This window comes from Rhamphochromis sp. 'chilingali' (assembly GCF_963969265.1).
Source record: "Rhamphochromis sp. 'chilingali' genome assembly, chromosome: 2".
Lineage (NCBI taxonomy): Eukaryota > Metazoa > Chordata > Actinopteri > Cichliformes > Cichlidae > Rhamphochromis > Rhamphochromis sp. 'chilingali'.
This window is the reverse complement of record NC_137930.1, coordinates 31,910,528-31,929,391: the sequence shown is the minus strand read 5'-3', so window position 1 is coordinate 31,929,391 and position 18,864 is coordinate 31,910,528. Positions and strand designations below refer to the sequence as shown.

Sequence of the window (18,864 nt, the reverse complement as noted above, 5' to 3'; positions counted from 1 at the left end):
CACTGGCCCTTTTTCTTGAACTGATGCTGAACTCAGAGAAATAACACCCATCTCTTAATATAGTTTTGGCTTTGGGTTGTACAGCTGTGGTCGGTGGTTTTCGTGCACTCATGGGCATGAATGTCATAGTAATTTGGTGCTTTTAATGATTGATTTCCATGGTAGATTGTGCAGCATGCCTTATCTGATAGCCCTGTGTTGGTGTTGCTCCTGCATCATCATTATCATCATCATCATCATCACCACAAAGTCCAGCCTGTTTACCTATTGACTCATTATTGGTCATATTCAACTACAAACGATAGTTTCACTTTGCTAGCATAAAAAGGATTTGTTCGGCATTGCTCAGTGGATTGATTGGAACTCAGAATGACAACTGTAGATTTACAAGTTGGCAAGGTCTTTCTAAAGAAATGCAGAATGCAAGATTATCACTTCAAACATTTGTAAATACAGGTTATTCAAATGTGTCACCACCAAAGGTTTCTTTCAGAAGACAGTGTGACAAACTTGGACACAATTGGGTGTTCCAACAGGACGATGATCCCAAACACACATTAACATTTAATGTTTAACTAAGTTTAATGGCATTATGTTTCTGGACTAGTCTTCCCAAAACTCCAACCTTATTCCTGGTGAGAATGACTACAAGTCAGGTCCATGCCAGGAAGCCAACCAATTTTGACAAGAGTGCTCAAAAATTCACCCAGAATTTTCTCAGAAGCTTGTTGTTACCAAAAACATCTAGTCAAGATACAAGTTCATAAGGGATACTTACCCAGGGATTATCAGGGGTGTATGTATATACTTGAGCCTTTATGTATACTTTGGCCCTGTGTGGATTAGAGAAAACCCTAAGTAAAACTCAACTCATGCACCCAATTCTTCTTTTTTAAGTTAATAAAGATCTATATTGTACATTCATTCCACCCTGGGGGAAGAAATCTAAGAAATCATTACAAGTATGTCTTATCACAAAAAACTGTATTAAAAATGTCTTATCACAAACATGCCACAGAAATGTAACATTTTGTTAACATCCATGTGCATTTGTAAAGATTCACTTCTGGCAGCGTGTTTTGACCATTTAGAAACCTAATACGCTTGCATGTCCTCTCATATCAAATGTGCTTTCATTCATCCAGTTTGTTGTTACCAATCAGAGAGCATGCACACACACAACCACACTAAGTAAGAGGGTCATGTTGAGGTCCCCTGGATCTACATATCAGGCATGAAGTCAACCTATTTCAAGCTGTAATAACCACTTGGTAGTAAGTAGTTAAATACATAATTATATTTAATTTATATTAAAAGCAGCCTACTAGGGTTTTCTTATGGTCACAAAGAGGTAAAATTAACTGAATTTAAGAAGCTAAAACTGAACAACTGTTCAGTCTGAACAGTGTGCAGCCACTGCAGGTTGTGTTACATACATGATTATGATAACATTCCCTCTGATTAGCTGAAGCACTTCACCTTTGCTGTTGTTTTACTGCCTTTTCTGTCCTGCACCTACTCAAAATCCAAGTCCAAAGATCACTGTGCTGTTTACACAAGCTCTGAGCTGTTAGGTGCAGGGGATCCCTGGTCTTCCTGTATGAACCTGAAACTTCTGGTGTAGGTGCGACTACAATGCTTCACCTGTTGTTCCTGTTGTCTTTTATCCTGGTGGAGGCCTCAGTTGAACTTCCTTTCTCTGTTTGGGACTAAACTGACACTTGGCTTTCCAGGCAATAGACAAAGGCCGGGATTTGCTTTATCAAAGACGTAAGTAAAAGGAGGGTTAAAATCTTTATCTTTTTCACTGTCTTCTTTATTCAAACACATTTATCTGTGTGCGAGGAGGACCCAGGGGACAAGAGAAGTTATATTGTTGTTTCAGGTATGTGACGAAGTTTCATTTGTTTTCAAACTCAGAAAATTATGATGCTATGATTTTTTTTTTTTTTTTTTTTGTCAGGAACCATCTCAGAATCTGAACCCTTTAAACCTGACATCATTCAGACTGATCTAATATTTTTGTGAGTACAAGAAGAAGGATCAGTTGAAACATGCCAACGAATGAGTTGTTGCTTCCGCAGATTTTGTTTTTCCTTCTTAAGAAATTAGGTATCAATTGAAAAGTTAGGTAGTTAATTACTTTTTGTGCTGTTATGCATTTCATTGTCAACATTTTGTATTCTTTATGTCCCACTGATAAACATTTTTCCAGTAAAATTCTATAAAATTACAACACCTGCATATTATTATTGGTAGATTACTGGGCAAGTCAAATGGTCAAGGGTACATCTTTATCTTAATCTGTGTAGTAAGGGATTATTGCACCTTATGTTTAACTACAGTACCAAGAGTTTAAAAGGCCTCTTTATCTTTACAGCTTTGGAGCAAAGATAAATTGTGGGGAGGGGTGGAAATCTTGTCAAGTATGTGAATGTTATATGTCTGCCTATAGCTGGAGAGATATTTTTGGCTTTGTGAAAGCTCAGGATTATTATTTTTGGGATGTTTTGTCTTTCCCTCATCGCCATTTTAAAAGGTGTGCTGTACATATTAAATAGTTCCACCTTTTCTCTATTAATTTTTAAACATTAGATCGCAATTCTAAACAAACATGACCTTCCAGGAATTAACTGGTTCCCTCTCACTTTTGCCTCACCTTTTGATATAGAAACCCATTTGGTTTGAAATGACTCACTAATTAGAACTGAAAAGTGGACTTTTTTCCAGGTTATAAAACATGGAGAACCTGAGTTAAAGATGGGAACTGTGCTGTCATACTTTGGACAGTTGTGCGGACATAGAAATAAGGAAGGTGAGATTAGATGCACGTAAACTTTGCTCTACTTTACTGCATTGTTCAGTTACTTTATGGCTGTCACAGTTTTAGTTTTATTTATTTTTGTGACATGCAGTGCACATTTCAGCTTTCAGCTCTGAAATGTTTGCAAAACTTAAATTTGAGTTTGTCTTTCCTCAGTACTGCTGTAACATACAGTAGCATAAACTCTCTCCTGCTCTGACTGCTTTACTCTCTCACAGAGAAGGAGAGATGCTTGCGGGCTAATGACAGCACTTTCAACCTATCTTTCCGCTATGCTGTAAGTATATAGACAAATGTTATCATGCCTATTCAGCAGATGACAAGAGAAGCTTTGGACACACCCTCAGCTCAATGCTTTGCTTGTTTGGATTTGATTACTCAACAACAACAAATGTCAAGTGTCACAAAGACAACTCTTTGCATTTACCACTCAATGAACATAAAGTTGTGTATATTTGCATGTTATGACTGAGATACAAAGCATCAGTTGTACATAAATTGTAGCTAAATAATAAAAAGTTTTGTTGAATAAATCTGAGTTGTAGGCAATTATTAGTGAAATCCTAGAAATCTTAGGATTTTTACTGTACCTTGTTGCTGTGTTACATGACTGATGTCAGTTGTTAAACTGACATCAGTCATGTAACTTTCCTCTGTCGATTTCTTTAACTTCAGAACAATGCCATCAAGACCTCCAAATACAACATCTTCACCTTCCTGCCACTTAATCTTTTTGAGCAGTTCAGGAGGCTCGCTAATGCCTACTTCCTCTTCCTGCTCATCCTTCAGGTAGACATGTTGTCAGAATGAATTGCATGCTTAAAAATAGTTATTTTATGCTGCAGATAGTTATGTGAATGCAAACACTAGCTTATAAAACAATCAGAGTTCAAATTCCACATTGAACACCATCTTTTTAAAATGTAATTTGATTTTAAAATTAGAAATGACACATATTTTCCTTCTTTATCAAATTATTTTTTTCAACACATTATTTAATGTAAACCATACACTGAAATGAGCTTTAAGGCTTTCAGTTTTCAGATTCTTAAAAGCTCAATTATCAATGTATTAAAACAGCATATGTAACTGTATGTGTGTGTGTGTGTGTGTGTGTGTGTGTGTGTGTGTGTGTGTGTGTGTGTGTGTGTGTGTGTGTGTGTGTGTTGACAGTTGATCCCACAAATCTCCTCTCTGCCATGGTTCACCACAGCTGTCCCTTTGATATTGGTGCTGTCTATAACAGGAGTCAAAGATGCCAGTGACGATATAGTACGTTGAAATTGTTATTAGCAATAGAGAGATCCTGCTCATTATGAAAACCAAAAATAAGGAACTAATATCAGATTTGGAAGCAAACAGTATCTTTTTCTTGTGTCAACTGAGCAGAACAGACACAAATGTGACGGACAAGTCAATAACCGGAAGGTGGACGTCCTCATGGATGGCCAGTAAGTCTTTGGAAACCCAAATGAAAAAGAAAAGAATACCTTTTGTATGAAGAATTATGCTGTTTTGGATTCATTTCTGTGTTGTATGCCTTTGTTCCCTTCCCTGACAGACTCAAAAATGAAAAATGGATGAATGTTCAGGTCGGGAACATAGTCAAACTGGAGAATAATGAGTTCATCACAGTAAGTTTGGGGAGGCTATAGTAAAGATTTGAAGCAAGTGAAAGAAATTCATTTCAAAAGTAAGTTCCAAACTAAACTCAGTGCTTTTATTTCTTAGGCAGACCTTCTGTTGCTGTCTAGCAGTGAGCCCCTTAATTTAGTTTATGTGGAAACAGCTGAACTAGATGGGTAAGTGTGCTGTACTGTGGTGTTTGTATGCTAGGTTGACAACTAATGTCTAACACTGTCTTGGATTTTCCTTGGTCTCCCCCAGAGAAACCAATCTGAAGGTGAAACAGGCTCTGACTATAACTGGAGAGCTGGGAGACAACATTGAGGCACTCGCTGCCTTTAATGGTGAGAATCTCAATGAAACAACACACAGTGAAACCTGGTTCTGTCATTGGGAAATGTCAGAGGGGAGAAAAACAAACAGAGTGTTTAAGCTTCTACTGAGTGATTACATTTTCTCACATCTGTGTAGGTTTTCAGTCATCCAGGTCATGGTAGTCTAAGAATCTTGGAAAGAAAGCGACTGGGCTTCTTTACGTTTCTTGAAACTTAAGACGTCCAGTCGCTTTCTTTCCATGCATATCCTCATGTATTGCTTTTCTCTACCAATGTAAAAAGCAGATCCTGGGTTTTATTTATTTGTTGTTTGTTTGTTGCTTACTTGAATAGATCTGTTTACATACACTAGCCACTTCATTAGGTACACCTGCACACCTGCTAATTAATCTAATCAGCAAATCATTTTAACATGTGGACAGGGTTAAAATGATCTGCAGAAGTTCAAACTGGCTATCAAATTAGGTAGAATGTAGATTAAAGGGACTTTGAACGTCACATGGTTGCTGGCGCCAGATGAGTCTGAGTATTTCAGAAACTGATGACCTGCTGGGATTAACCCACATCTGTAAGGTTTCCAGAGAATGGTCCACAAAAGAGAAGACATCCAGTGAGCAGCCGTTCTCTAGGTGAAAATCCCTTGTTGATACCAGAGGTCGGAGGAGACTACACAGACTGCTTCAAGCTGTCCTCTAACTATCCTGTGAACTGTTTAGAATTATTTGCTGACACTGATTTCTGTTTCTCAGGTGAAGTGCGATGTGAACCTCCCAATAACCGTCTAGACAAGTTCAAAGGGACTCTGACTTTGAACGGAGAAAGATATGCCTTGGACAACGACAAAGTGCTGCTCAGAGGCTGTACTCTCAGGAACACTGAGTGGTGCTTCGGTCTGGTCATCTTTGGAGGTACACTGTGCACTGCAACTGTGTACAACTTGAGTGATTCTTTTTGGTCTAGTTTCTATTGTTTTCTCTGATAATAATGTTTGAAGTTGTACATAAGAGACTAGAGCAGGAAGGAGATGCAGCGAAGGTGTGCAGAAGAAAATCTGACACTAATAATCCTTTCCAGGTCCTGACACTAAACTGATGCAGAACAGCGGGAAGTCAATATTCAAACGGACAAGCATTGATCACCTGATGAATATTCTGGTGTTATGTGTGAGTTTACACAAGCACAAATACAAAGAAAGTCACACAAAGTCTCAGCTTATAGATATAGAACTTAAAGACAGTGATTTGTTTTTCACCTGAGTGACAAGAGTAATATTGTTTGAATAATCAAGAAGTCTGATGTTTTCATTCCATCAGATCTTTGGTTTCCTGGCATCTATGTGCTCCATTTTGACCATTGGCAATGCAATCTGGGAAACAAATGAGGGCTCTGTGTTCACTATGTTTCTTCCTCGTGAACCGGGCATTGATGCTCCTCTCTCATCATTCCTCATCTTCTGGTCTTATGTCATTGTCCTTAACACAGTGGTACCAATTTCACTCTACGTCAGGTAAGTAAAAATGATTAAACCAAAAAACAACCAAAGTTGGTTTGAACACTTGAGACTTGTGCTAATATGTATCACATTTTGAAATTTTACCAATTTGTGCTACATTATTAGCGTGGAGTTCATTCGTCTGGGAAACAGCTTCTTCATAGACTGGGACAGGAAGATGTACTATCCTAAGAATGATACTCCAGCTCAGGCAAGAACCACCACACTCAATGAGGAGCTAGGCCAGATTAAATACATCTTCAGTGACAAGACTGGCACTCTGACACAGAACATCATGACTTTCAACAAGTGCTCCATTAATGGAAAAGCTTACGGTGAGCAGCTTTGCTTTTGTAAAAAGTTGTCACAGAGGCAAATGGAAACATGAACATTGTTTAAATGATTCATTTTACAGTATATTTATCTTATATTCAGGAGACCTCTATGACTTCTCTGGAGAAAGAGTGGAAATTACAGAGGTGAGAGGAAAATGCATGATTGTGTAGCTTATTTAAAGAAAGTATTGATCCAACTTTGTTGTTTTGGCTTTTCTTGCAGAGGACAGAGAGAGTGGACTTCTCCTGGAACAATCTGGCTGATCCAAAGTTCAGCTTTCATGACCACAGACTGGTGGAGATGGTGAGAAGTGGAAACCCTGAGACTCAGGAGTTCTTCCGCTTGTTATCCCTGTGTCACACTGTTATGCCTGAGGAAAAGAAAGAGGGTGAGGGGTCCCCTAAAAGACATCTTCATTTCATTTACATTTCAGGAGAATTTCGAAATATTCTTGGAGTCTATCTAAAAACTCCAAATTCAGTGCAATAAAAGACATACAGGTACATGGAAATGTGCTCCACCATGCAAATGTTCAAATTTTACCCTTATATGCCAATTAAATTGTCATCTCTGTTTTACCTGGTAGGAGAGCTCAATTATCAGGCTCAGTCACCTGATGAAGGCGCTCTGGTGACTGCTGCAAGAAACTTTGGATTTGTGTTCCGATCACGCACACCAGAAACCATCACAGTAGTAGAGATGGGCAAACAAGTCATCTATGAACTTCTGGCCATTCTGGACTTCAGTAATGTGAGGAAGAGGATGTCAGTGATAGGTGAGATAAGGTGTCAACCATACTTATTTTGGCCATACTTCGTATATTCAGAAGATAGACAATTTCTTTTTCTGCATGCATTACGTCAAACTTTCTAACTTTCCCTGTCACTTCCAGTGCGCAGCCCAGAGGGGAAGCTGACTCTATACTGCAAAGGTGCAGACACCATGATCTTTGAAAGACTGCACCCCTCCTGTAACAAACTGATGGAAGTAACCACTAACCACCTCAATGTGAGTGATCCAAAGCATATAAAAGTAGCTTGAAGCTAAAATCAATGAAATTTTAATATAATTAATGTAATTTAACATTCGACTTCTTTCGATTATCAAACAAAAACAGGAGTATGCAGGTGATGGCCTCCGTACACTTGCTCTGGCATATAAGGACTTAGACAAGACCTACATGATAGATTGGAAACATCGCCAACATGAGGCCAGTGTTGCCATGGAGGGACGTGAAGAAAAACTTGATGAACTTTATGAAGAGATAGAGAAAGATATGATGGTTAGTACATGTGCTGAAAACTTTGTCACATCGCTAGATCATCTGACAGACCAATTTGCTGCTTGATGACCTACTGATAGTTTTCCAGAAATTATACGTACCAGGGATGTCAAGTTAATTTTACATCGGGGGGAAATATAGCCCGATTTCATCTTAAATGGGCTGGACCAGTCAAACTCTGCTTGTCTCCAGTCAATGTTAATAAGTTTAACTATACATTTTACCTTGAGATATCTTACAATAAAAAAAGAAGTTCAATTTCAACACCTCAGATTTTCTTACATGATTGTGGCGGGGTGTGGTTTGCGATACTGCTGCAGGGACGATTGACCCACCTGCGTGGCATCTGCAATCACGCCTAGCCGGCTTAAAAGTTAGGAGTTCTGGTAAATGCTGTTGTTTTTGTGGTAATGTTGAGCTGGCAGCAGGAGAGCTGCAGCTCAGTGTGTGTTTGCACAGCAACTGTGTGAGTGTTAATAAAGTATGCTGAAGATCATGTTCATGCCATCGGGTCTGCCATGGTCATTTACAATGATAAGAAATGCTTCTGTAGTAAATGAAAGAAATCTATCAGCATAAATCTTTGAGTTTAAATTGTAAGACGTGAATGTGTAAAGGTACAGAAGAATTCTGGTGGTTTGTTTTCCCAGAATGTCCTCCAGAATGCCATCCTTTTCATCCTTTTTCCAAAGTTGTTTCCAGATTAAAGTATTTGCCAGGTTGATCCTGGCACCTGGGTTCGTTTGACACCCCAGCTTTAGATTGTGCACTAATGTTACAGCGAAACCAGCATAATTTGTCATAAATGTATAAATCACAACTACATCTGTGGCTTTAGCTGTTGGGAGCGACAGCTGTGGAGGACAAGTTGCAAGATGGTGTACCACAGACCATTGAGCAACTGGCTAAAGCTGACATCAAAATCTGGGTGTTAACTGGAGATAAGCAAGGTCAGTGTCACTTTATGTTTCTTCTTATTTAAGCTTTTTTTGTAGATTTAAGATTTATTGATTGAAAATTATTTTACTGTTCAACAGAGACAGCAGAGAACATTGGCTATTCCTGTAACATACTAAGAGGGGAGATGAAGGATGTCTTTGTTGTCTCAGCCAACACTGCTGAAGGAGTCAAAGAGGAGCTACAGTGAGTCGGTTAGAAACAGATAAGGATCAACTGTCAATCAGAGGCTTTTTCATCATACAATTAATGATGCAATTTGTCAGTTTATGAATTTCAGTAAACTTAAATTAACTAGAACAGCACGAACAGGAACTCAACCATTTGAGGCTTGATTCATTAAGTTACTTTTCCTACAGCTGTAAGATAAATTTGTAGCTGTTGTTTTACAATATTTGTTTGTACAGTTTTCTCAGACAGGCATGAACATTTTCACACTTCTCTCTTGTTTCAAGTTCAAACCTTCATAGAAAAATAAGTCCATTATAATAGAATGAAACCGGTGCAAAACGTTTCGTCGACATTGTTGTGTTTGTCGGGGAGAAAATGTACAAACAAACACTACAAATTTGACAAGCTGAACGCATTCTTTACTGTACAGGAGGCACGAGATTGATTGACAGTGGTCTACAGCCAATCAGGATGCACAACACAACGTGCTGTTTAAAGAAACAAACAAACAAACAAAAAAAACAAAAAAAAAACCACCATGCAAAATTGCACAAAAAACATCTGCGAAACAGTGAGGCCACGAAAAGTGAACCGCGTTATAGCGAGGGACCACTGTATATCAAAATTTGCTGCTTTACTTAGGGGCAGATCTAGAGAAATTTTCTTAGGGTGGCATGAGGGTGGAAAAGAAATCAAATAGGGTGGCAAAATCAAAGTCTTTTTTTTTCTCCACACACATATGCAGGTGGTTACACATGGTTAAAATGATTTAAATGCAGTAAGTATACATGTTTTTCATATAAATATAGTCTATAACTTAATTAGTGTCTGTATCCCACATAATTAAACACTTTAGTTACATAAAACATGTGAGTTTTGATTCTATGTACTGTATAGCCTGTATAATAAATAAATATGTAGCCCAATAAGTATAAAATCCAGAAATCTACACAACATGGGGCGGTTCATTTATAAACACAAGTCTAACTTAAGTTTCACACTGTTTTTTGTTAGAAAACAATCACATTGTTACAGCTTAAATTACACCAAATGTCAGAAATCTGCGCTGTCATAAACAAAAATTTAAACCTAATTTTCCATGATTTGTTGGATTAACACACTGAGGTCTGAAATACAACCGGTCATTTTTGAGTCCTTTTGAGTTTACATTTGTATTTCACCCTCAGATTGTTTCATTTTATTTTTTCCCCTTGCCTTGTTTGGTATCAGTCTTTTCAGCTCAACTGAGTTTAGTTGTTTTTTCACTGACGTACTGCATTAGTATTACTGATCTGAAATCACAAAAAGAACTTAAAATCCTAGTGTGGCGGACCACCAGGTGGCTCCACTCACACCCAAGTTGAAGGGAAGTGCTGGGGTGGAGATTTTGGCGCTTACTGTATGTGAAGTTCTGAGAGTCAGTTAATAAAGTTGGAGTGAGACACTGAGACCTCTCCTGTCGTTATTACATACCTCCACACTAGTAGTATTTTTTTACTGTAAAAAAAACACAGATATGTTGAGCAAATTTTTATAACTTGAAATGCAAATATAAATTGTACATTTTATAAACATATACAACTATTTATCTAATAATGCAGCCAATACACCTGCCTTTTTTTTTTTTTTTCATTTTGTACAACCATTTAAAAATATTACTAAAACTAAAATGAGAGAACAATCAGGTGTCGCAAATTATGTGTGTCAGTAAAAAAAATGTTTTTCCACCAGAAGACAGAGGAGAACAGCACAGGGATAAACCTGCAGGCCTGACAACAGGAGGTGTATCACTCCGCTGGTTTCTACTTAGTGACAGTGTTTACAATGCAATATGCCTTTGTGACATTCATTAGTGCCCTCACTGGCACACAAAACAAAACAACAACTACACAACAGAACAACTACACAAGACAACACAACACACTAACTATACACTCCACACTAAACGTCACAAATCTCCCACATCTAAACTCTCTCTCTCGCACACACTCGCTCGCTCTGTCTCGCTGCCATTACCGTCACTTCCAAAACTTTTCCCTCTCCCTAAACAACCAAAACCCACCTGTTGACTTTTTTTTAAATTGGTCGACATGGTACATTTTTCCACCGACACGAAAGAGGTGGCTTTTTTTTTCTTTCTTTACTGTTTTTGCGCTGTCCTTAGAAAACACTTTAACAAAAACCACATACACATAGAAAAAAACGTGGCTTATATATATTATCATAACTCTGGATTTACTGGGCTGTAATTAAACTTTAAAAACTTTCAATATGGGCTGAAATAGAGACTCAGCGTGGCTGCAGCTTGTTGCTGTGTCTGTTTAAATCAGTCATGTGATTTGGAGGTGCAGCGTGTCCGTGGACCACAGAGGGTTAATAACACTCACCATCATTCCATTTCCAGAGTGTAACATTCAACCACCTGTGTGAAATCTGAAATTCCCATGGTGTTGTTGAAAATAGTGATGCACGAATCATGAACGAATCGTTCAATACTCGAGAATCACTTCACTGACTCATGAATCATGATTCACATGCCCAACTGACTCACTGACTCATCCCTGTTGCTGTTAGCAAACTAATTTCATTAGTAGAAATATATCTAGCTTATAATTAAAATTGTGGAAAAAAACACAACATCCAGTATCTTAACAAAAATATTTCTGCTCTGAACTGGGTAGCATCGCTCTGCTAACATGCTAACAGCACATTTGAGCTACTCACCCCCTCCTTTACTGTGTGAATCTTAGCGTAAGCGAATCACTCAGCACTCACTAACCCTACGGTGGCCCCTAGAGACAAAGCACGTACAAACTCCAAAACACATCAAAAACTCCAAAGCACATGCAAACTCCAAAGCACATGCAAATTCCAAAACACTTGCAAACTAAAAAACACATGCAAACTCCAAAACACGTACAAACTCCAAAACACGTACAAAATCCAAAACACTTGCAAACTAAAAAACACGTACAAACTCCAAAACACTTGCAAACTAAAAAACACATGCAAACTCCAAAACACGTACAAACTCCAAAACACTTGCAAAATCCAAAACACTTGCAAACTAAAAAACACGTACAAACTCCAAAACACTTGCAAAATCCAAAACACTTGCAAACTCAAAAACACTTGCAAACTCCAAAACACAACGGAAGTGCTCCAGGACGCTAGGGGCAGTGTTGAGCTCGATTTGCAAAATAAACGGCAAGTTTGTCTGTATGGGACGGTCTAGACTCATTAAAATTCGATTCAGTAAAAAGAATAAATTTTACCATCACTAGTTCAAAATGTGCTCTGGCACAATCGCAAGCATCACTTGCTAAATCAAGAAAAAAGCCGGTCCTGCTATGGGCTGAACCATTTGTTAATGGTGGAGGGGGGTAACACTATGCAATATATTCAGTTTTAGCATTTATATTCACCGTTGACTGTAACTACGCTCAAAATGTTAATGCTATCTTATTTTAATAAACAACACTGTCATATGCAAAACTGGGGTGGCACTTGGGGTGGCAAGGGATAATTTCATGCTACCCCTCTGTAAATTCTGTATAACTCATCACAACCATTAAAACCAAAGCTCGACATCCATGCCTTACATGGTTGTGGTTACTAGGTTGGGATTGAACATTCCTACCATCATCTATGTTCCTCCACGGTGGGTAGTAATGTGAAAAATTAAGATTGTGGTTACAAGGAATGGGAATAAGCTACTTCTGAAGGGTGTATGGGTTCAGACTTCTTGTTAGGATGCTGTGGGGGAGATTCAGAACAGCTGGCTTGGCAATACCTCCTTGTGCACTTACAAGAGGTAGAAGATGTGGCCATTGTAAGGGAGGTTTTGACATGTCTACTTAGACTACTGTCGCTGATAAGTGCCAAAATGGATGAGTGGTTTGATTGATGACTGAATACAAGTACAGTCAAACCAAAGTCATCCTCAGCGTTGTGCATGTTTGATTGAATTAAAAATAAAATAATAATTGTATAAATGGAAACACAATGTGTGCAAATACAGTCCGTCTCAAAAGGTTGGTTTAGATATTTTTGACACTCTTTTTAATGGAGAAGAGAGGCCACTAAAGGCAAAATGTGTCTAAAATCGGCAATTAAGAGGATAGAAAATATTTTTTAAAATTAAACACTGTTAGCCTGTTAATCTTTAGGCTCATCTTATATCTTCATTGTTGTCTATAAGAAAAATATAGTTAACAAATGAATTGTGAACTTTTTATGAGGTCATGTTTTCTGTCCTCATGTTTTCAGGAATGCACGACGAAAAATGTGTCCTGAAGCAGCAGAGGAGCCATCTGTGTTTAAATCTCGAGTAGGCCTGTTTTGGCTTAAAAAGACAGAGACTATGCAGGATGAGAAGGTGGATGGAGATTATGGACTAATTATAAATGGGCACAGTCTGGTAAGATTTTTTTTTCTTTTCTTTTTAGCAATATTACTATTGTCAGCAAATGCTGAAAATCCCCTGCTAGTTGACCTGTAGAGGTCACACTGTGTGATCAGAAAATACATATTGGGTTTTTTTTTTAAAGTCCGATTCTCTTATGTTTCTTAAACTTAGAGATGAATGTAGAAATGAATGGAATTCTCTTGAGGTTTTAAGGTTGCACTACAGAATCTTGACAGATGACCTAACTCCATCAATTCTTTCCTTCATCATCAGGCTTTTGCACTGGAGAAGAACTTGAGGTTGGAGCTGCTGAGGACAGCATGCATGTGTCAGACAGTGATTTGCTGCAGGGTCACTCCTTTGCAGAAGGCCCAAGTGGTTCAGCTGGTCAAGAAATACAAGCAGGCTGTCACTCTTGCTATTGGGGATGGAGCCAATGATGTCAGCATGATAAAGGGTAACCTGTGAAGTCACCAATATACAGAGCTGTATTTTCATTACAACTATCCAGCTGGGAAATATGTAGCTGATATTGTGTATTTTATTGTGTATTTTATTTGCTTCCTTTTCTGCCTGCCAGTTGCTCATATTGGTGTAGGTATCAGTGGGCAGGAAGGCATGCAGGCAGTGCTGTCCAGCGACTATTCCTTTGCCCAGTTCCGTTACCTTCAGCGCCTCCTGCTGGTGCATGGCCGCTGGTCCTACATCCGCATGTGCAAGTTCCTTGGATATTTCTTTTACAAGAACTTCACTTTTACGCTTGTCCAATTCTGGTACGCCTTCTTTTGTGGTTTTTCTGCACAGGTGAGATATATGTATTGTAACTATACTATAATGTAATTTAAGTAGCTTTTGTAATGGGACATAAAGTGTTTATCAATCTCAATGAGAGAAATGCAAAAAAGTTTCAAATGATGCAGGACAAATGAAACAAATAACTTGATTCACATTCACCTTTTCTTTATGTTGTACTTAAATGTTCATTGTGGTTGTTCACAGACTGTTTATGAGGACTGGTTCATCACCTTCTACAATATGGTTTACACAGCTCTTCCAGTCCTTGGCATGTGTCTGTTTGACCAGGTATGTAGATTACAATTAACTATCAGTTTTTGGTTGACTTACATAAACCAGATCTCATAGTCAGGTCTCTGTGTCCACTGAGCTTTCTCATCTCTTTCACTAAAACTTGTTTTGTGCAGGATGTAAATGACCATTGGAGTTTATACCATCCTCAGCTCTACGCTCCAGGCCAGAAGAACCAGTACTTCAATAAGAAAGCTTTTGTGAGCTGTGTAATGCACAGCTGCTACAGTTCCTTAATCCTCTTTTTTATTCCATGGGCTTCCATGCATGACACAGTCAGAGATGATGGAAAAGAGATTGCTGACTATCAGTCTTTTGCTTTATTGGCACAGACTTGTCTGCTCATTGTGGTGTACACACAGGTGAGAAACACAGGTCTCGTTACCAGAGGCATGCTTGGAAATGACATATTTATTGTGAAAACATAGAGAATCACAAAACTTTGCCACATTATTTGTCCTCCAGTTTTTTTTCAGTGAACTGCACTGCTTTGAGAAAAAATTGCATTTAACGGTTTTATTTATGCATTTCTATACCATAAATCCATGTGCACTCATTAGATACTTTATTAGGTGCACGCGGTTATTATCACTTTGGGCCTTTTTTGCCTGCAGAACTGCTCATTTTCATTATGGCAAATTTTCAAAAAAAGCCTGAAGTATTGATACAAATGTTGATTCTGACCCTACCATCTAAATGTTACTGAGATTTATGATACCAGGCAATGCTTTTGTTCTTCTGTATGCCATGGTTGCCATGTTGCTTTCCTATCATCTTGAAGCATTTTGTCAATTCTCCTCTGGCATCAACAATCTTTGCCCAGAGAACTGCTGCTCACTGGATGGTTTCTCTTATAGAACTATTCCTTGTAAACCCTAGAGATAATTGTGTGGGAAAATGCCAGTAGATCAGCAATTTCTGAAATACCCAATCTAGCACGCAAAACCACACCACATTCAAAGTAACTTAATTAGCTTTTTTACCTCCCTGATGCTTAGTCTAAACTCCAGCAGGTAGTATTGACCACGTGTACATGTTCAAAAGCATTGAGTTCCTGCCATTTGATTGGCTGGTTAATAAACAGTTGAACCGAGGGTACCTAACAAAGAGGCTACTTGGTCTACAGACTAATCTGCTGTAACAGAAACATTTCCATTCTATGTCAGTCTCTAAATTTGAGTTTATGTAAAGAAATAAGTACACAGGACATTAATAATGATAAAAGTAAATACTTTTCAGCTGTGTCTTGACACCTATTACTGGACAGCAGTGAACCATTTTTTTGTGTGGGGAAGCATGGTGGCCTACTTTTCCATCACATTAACCATGTGCAGCAATGGCATGTTTTATATGTTCACGTCTTCTTTCCCCTTCATTGGTAAGTACATTTACTATATTTAGTATGTTTGCCACTTTAATGTTAATTTAATGAAGATAACAAGTTTTTTTCTATTCTAAAATATTGGTACTTTAAAGGAGACATGAGTACATTAAAACAGGGTTATGCGAACTAGCATTTGTGAAGTTACTTTCTTATATACTGTAATACTGTAACATTATGTGATTCTGACATTATTGGATTTCAGGCACAACAAGAAACTCTCTGAACCAGCCTAATGTGTGGCTCACCATATTCCTGACATTCGTTCTCTGTATCCTGCCTGTTGTTGCTTTCCGCTTCATATTTATACAGCTTCGTCCTACCATTAATGATAAGGTAAAAAAACACTTGGGGCAGCATGTAAAAGCATCTTGTCTTCTATTAACCCTTTTGTCTTGTACACCAGAAAGTAGCGTATCCATAGTGAAAAGTCTACATTAAAAAAAAATTAAAATCCCTTGTTTCTTTTTTCTAGGTGAGGTATAAGATGCGTACAGAGGAGTTGCCTGTACCGGCACCTCGTCGCTTACGGAGAAGGCGTAGTACTCGGTCAGGTTACGCCTTCTCTCACTCCCAGGGCTACGGTGATCTAGTAACATCTAGAAAATTCCTGATGAAACGCTCCACCAAGAGAGCTCCTCTGTTCACCCAGACAGACTCTTCCATATTTCAAAATCAGCCACAGCACTACCGCACTATTGCTGAGGAAGCTGAGGAGTCACAGGGTCACAGTCCCTAAAACCGAAGCAGACAGGGACTGAAACACAGACAGTATTTTATTTTCCTAACACTGGAGTCAACCTGGCACTGAAGAAAAGATGGTGTCTTATAATGTGTGAATGTTGATATCTCTGTGAAAATGTTGTTTGCCTCAGAATGGTTGTTTTTATTTTTGTACTTATTAAGTACAATTTTCATATTGTGCAACTTGAATTATTACTGGCCAGTTTCTAAAGCACACTTGAAGATTTTGCAAAGATGTTCTACCCTGGTTTTAGTTAATTTCATTACAAATACAATTGGCTTGTGGATTAGGATTAAAAAAGGTAGATGTAGTTTGTTTTGTTTAGTTTTTTCTTAGTTTTGAAATAGGTTTTCAAACTAGATAGCTGAGAAATTACAAATATAGGAAGTTTTATTGATTTTTAATACAAAGTATATACTAAAAAGGTGTGTGTAGGCAGTGATCTTGAATACTGTACTATACATTATATATAGTTTAGTATAGTTTATACACTGTAGTTATTTACATGAGGATTATTATTATACTGTGTTAATAATTTAACATTCAGTCCTTCATGAATGTATAACTTAACCTGGCACCACTACAGTCACATTGTTCACAGCGGACAGCCAGTTATTAGTCTTATCTCTGTAACTGTTTTTTTTTTTTTTTGCCTTTTCATAACCTTATTTTTAAAAGAGAAAACCAGAATAAAATGTGTTTAAATATTTAGCAAGGAACTGAATTCTGGAAGAGGGGATTGGTATAAAAAGCAGATATCTAATTTTCTAATCCAGGCTTCAAGCAGATGTGGATTATAGTCAATAACAGTTGTTAAATCATTGGACCATGGTTCAGGATGGCTGTATTAATTTTCTTCATCATGTTAAGACTTTGCTCAGACTCTCTGAGTAATAAATTGCTTTTTCTAGTTCCAGCTGATCATCAGCAGTCAGTTGAGCTGTAATTTATTTGTTTATGGAAAAACACAGTAGTGTATGTGTTAGCTTCCTCTTTGTTGACATTCTACACAGTAAAAGCAGTTAATGACACACAAGGATTGTGAACTCTGAACTCATACACTGTTTTCACACTGTGTTGATTAATAAAGCCCTTCAAAATTGACTCTTTCACTTTGCTGTCTTTTATTGACTTAATCAATCGAGACCAAAACATTTCCGCAGCTGGAGATGTTGAAAATGTTGTTATAGTTCCTGACTGTATCCCTCAACAGGCCAAGGTTTCCTTTCATCGGTTACATGAATTTGACAACAGCTTTATTTCACTAGTTTCTCGACTTTTTGTTGAACTTATTTATTTACTTCTATCTGTCCCATCCTGCTGAATTTACTTATGTGTACTTCAGTCACACACTATGCAATGAATAATTAATTCTGTTTCAAAGACAACATGAACCAAGACAGAAATTCTTTGAAATAAATGTGTGGTTTTATCAACTTATCAGGAAGTGTTGAATCACAAAGCTCAGACTTGTGGATCAATCTGTTTTCATTGTTGCATTGTATCTACACATTTAGACCAGATTAGAACAGTTGATGCCCTCAGTAAAAGAACTGGTCCCTCAGTTTTATTCTCATTACTGCTCACTGTGGATAATGCCTCAGCAGTTCCTCGACTTCTAATGGGACACAGACCAGATGCCTTCTTTGTTAAGGATCAGCAAGCTCCAAGTTGGTGGCAATTAAAAGTATGCTTATCAAAACTGAAGCTCTGTCAAATGATAAAGAAGTTTAAAAAGAGGTGTAAGGATGTGGTCTTTATATGTATAAATTAGAGGAAAATGTTTGAATTTAGTTGTTATCTCATATTTTTCCAGATTTTGCCACAAACATTCAAAAAATGGACTTGTTGCTGATGTGTGGATGTAAAGTTATGTAGTATGAAAAGTATGTATGATAATAGGTTAGTTTGTTCATAGCACTAGGTGTTTATATCCCTTTGTTGCATGTGAGAAATCTGCAGCTTAAACTCTATGGAGCAGTCCGCTTGTGACACTTTTCTGGGTTGTCGAGTGGGTGCAAGGGAATCCCTTCTTCAAGATTTCACTGATAGGCACACAGTATCTCCAGAACGTTCCAGACATCCGGCAAATGTTATGCTCTTTTCACAGTTGAGGCCCAATTAGAGTTCTTTTTTTTTTTTTTGAGTCAGAGCCACTGACTAACATTCCCACTCCCAGAAAAGCTCTGATGACATGTGTACAAATCCTCTGCAGCTTATT

General features: G+C 37.9%; 2 protein-coding genes across 3 annotated transcripts; both read left to right on the top strand.

The window, feature by feature from the left end:
• Positions 1-1,851: 1,851 nt before the first annotated feature.
• On the top strand, positions 1,852-14,945 carry LOC308383990 (phospholipid-transporting ATPase ID-like; the record flags this gene model as incomplete). The annotated part of the gene is made up of 25 exons (XM_080862274.1): positions 1,852-2,024; positions 2,731-2,815; positions 3,043-3,101; positions 3,500-3,613; positions 3,998-4,096; positions 4,214-4,275; positions 4,386-4,458; positions 4,556-4,626; positions 4,712-4,794; positions 5,535-5,693; positions 5,860-5,948; positions 6,099-6,292; positions 6,404-6,612; positions 6,713-6,756; positions 6,836-7,001; positions 7,200-7,388; positions 7,506-7,621; positions 7,731-7,895; positions 8,734-8,845; positions 8,933-9,038; positions 13,293-13,443; positions 13,705-13,888; positions 14,012-14,235; positions 14,431-14,514; positions 14,634-14,945. The coding sequence occupies exons 2-25, from the start codon at positions 2,761-2,763 to the stop codon at positions 14,943-14,945; spliced, it is 3,120 nt and encodes a 1,039-aa protein (XP_080718400.1). The 5' UTR covers positions 1,852-2,024; positions 2,731-2,760.
• On the top strand, positions 14,804-17,688 carry LOC308392055 (phospholipid-transporting ATPase ID-like). Of its 2 annotated transcripts, XM_080874904.1 has the most exons (4): positions 14,804-14,879; positions 15,757-15,895; positions 16,104-16,234; positions 16,374-17,688. In XM_080874904.1, exons 2-4 carry the CDS (start codon positions 15,814-15,816, stop codon positions 16,635-16,637), a joined length of 477 nt encoding a protein of 158 aa, XP_080731030.1. In that variant the 5' UTR covers positions 14,804-14,879; positions 15,757-15,813; the 3' UTR covers positions 16,638-17,688. The 2 variants fall into 2 exon arrangements, with proteins under 2 accessions (XP_080731030.1, XP_080731029.1); XM_080874903.1 differs by lacking the exon at positions 14,804-14,879 and having other exon boundaries at positions 15,602-15,895.
• Positions 17,689-18,864: the final 1,176 nt, after the last annotated feature.

What these genes read in the sequence shown, in the direction of transcription:
- LOC308392055 (XM_080874903.1), top strand. Translation starts at nt 15,733, where the DNA reads ATGATAAAAGTAAATACTTTTCAGCTGTGTCTTGACACCTATTACTGG. An exon ending in GTCTTCTTTCCCCTTCATTG is followed by an intron (nt 15,896 to 16,103) that starts GTAAGTACATTT and finishes ATTGGATTTCAG; the next exon opens with GCACAACAAGAAACTCTCTG. An exon ending in GTCCTACCATTAATGATAAG is followed by an intron (nt 16,235 to 16,373) that starts GTAAAAAAACAC and finishes TCTTTTTTCTAG; the next exon opens with GTGAGGTATAAGATGCGTAC.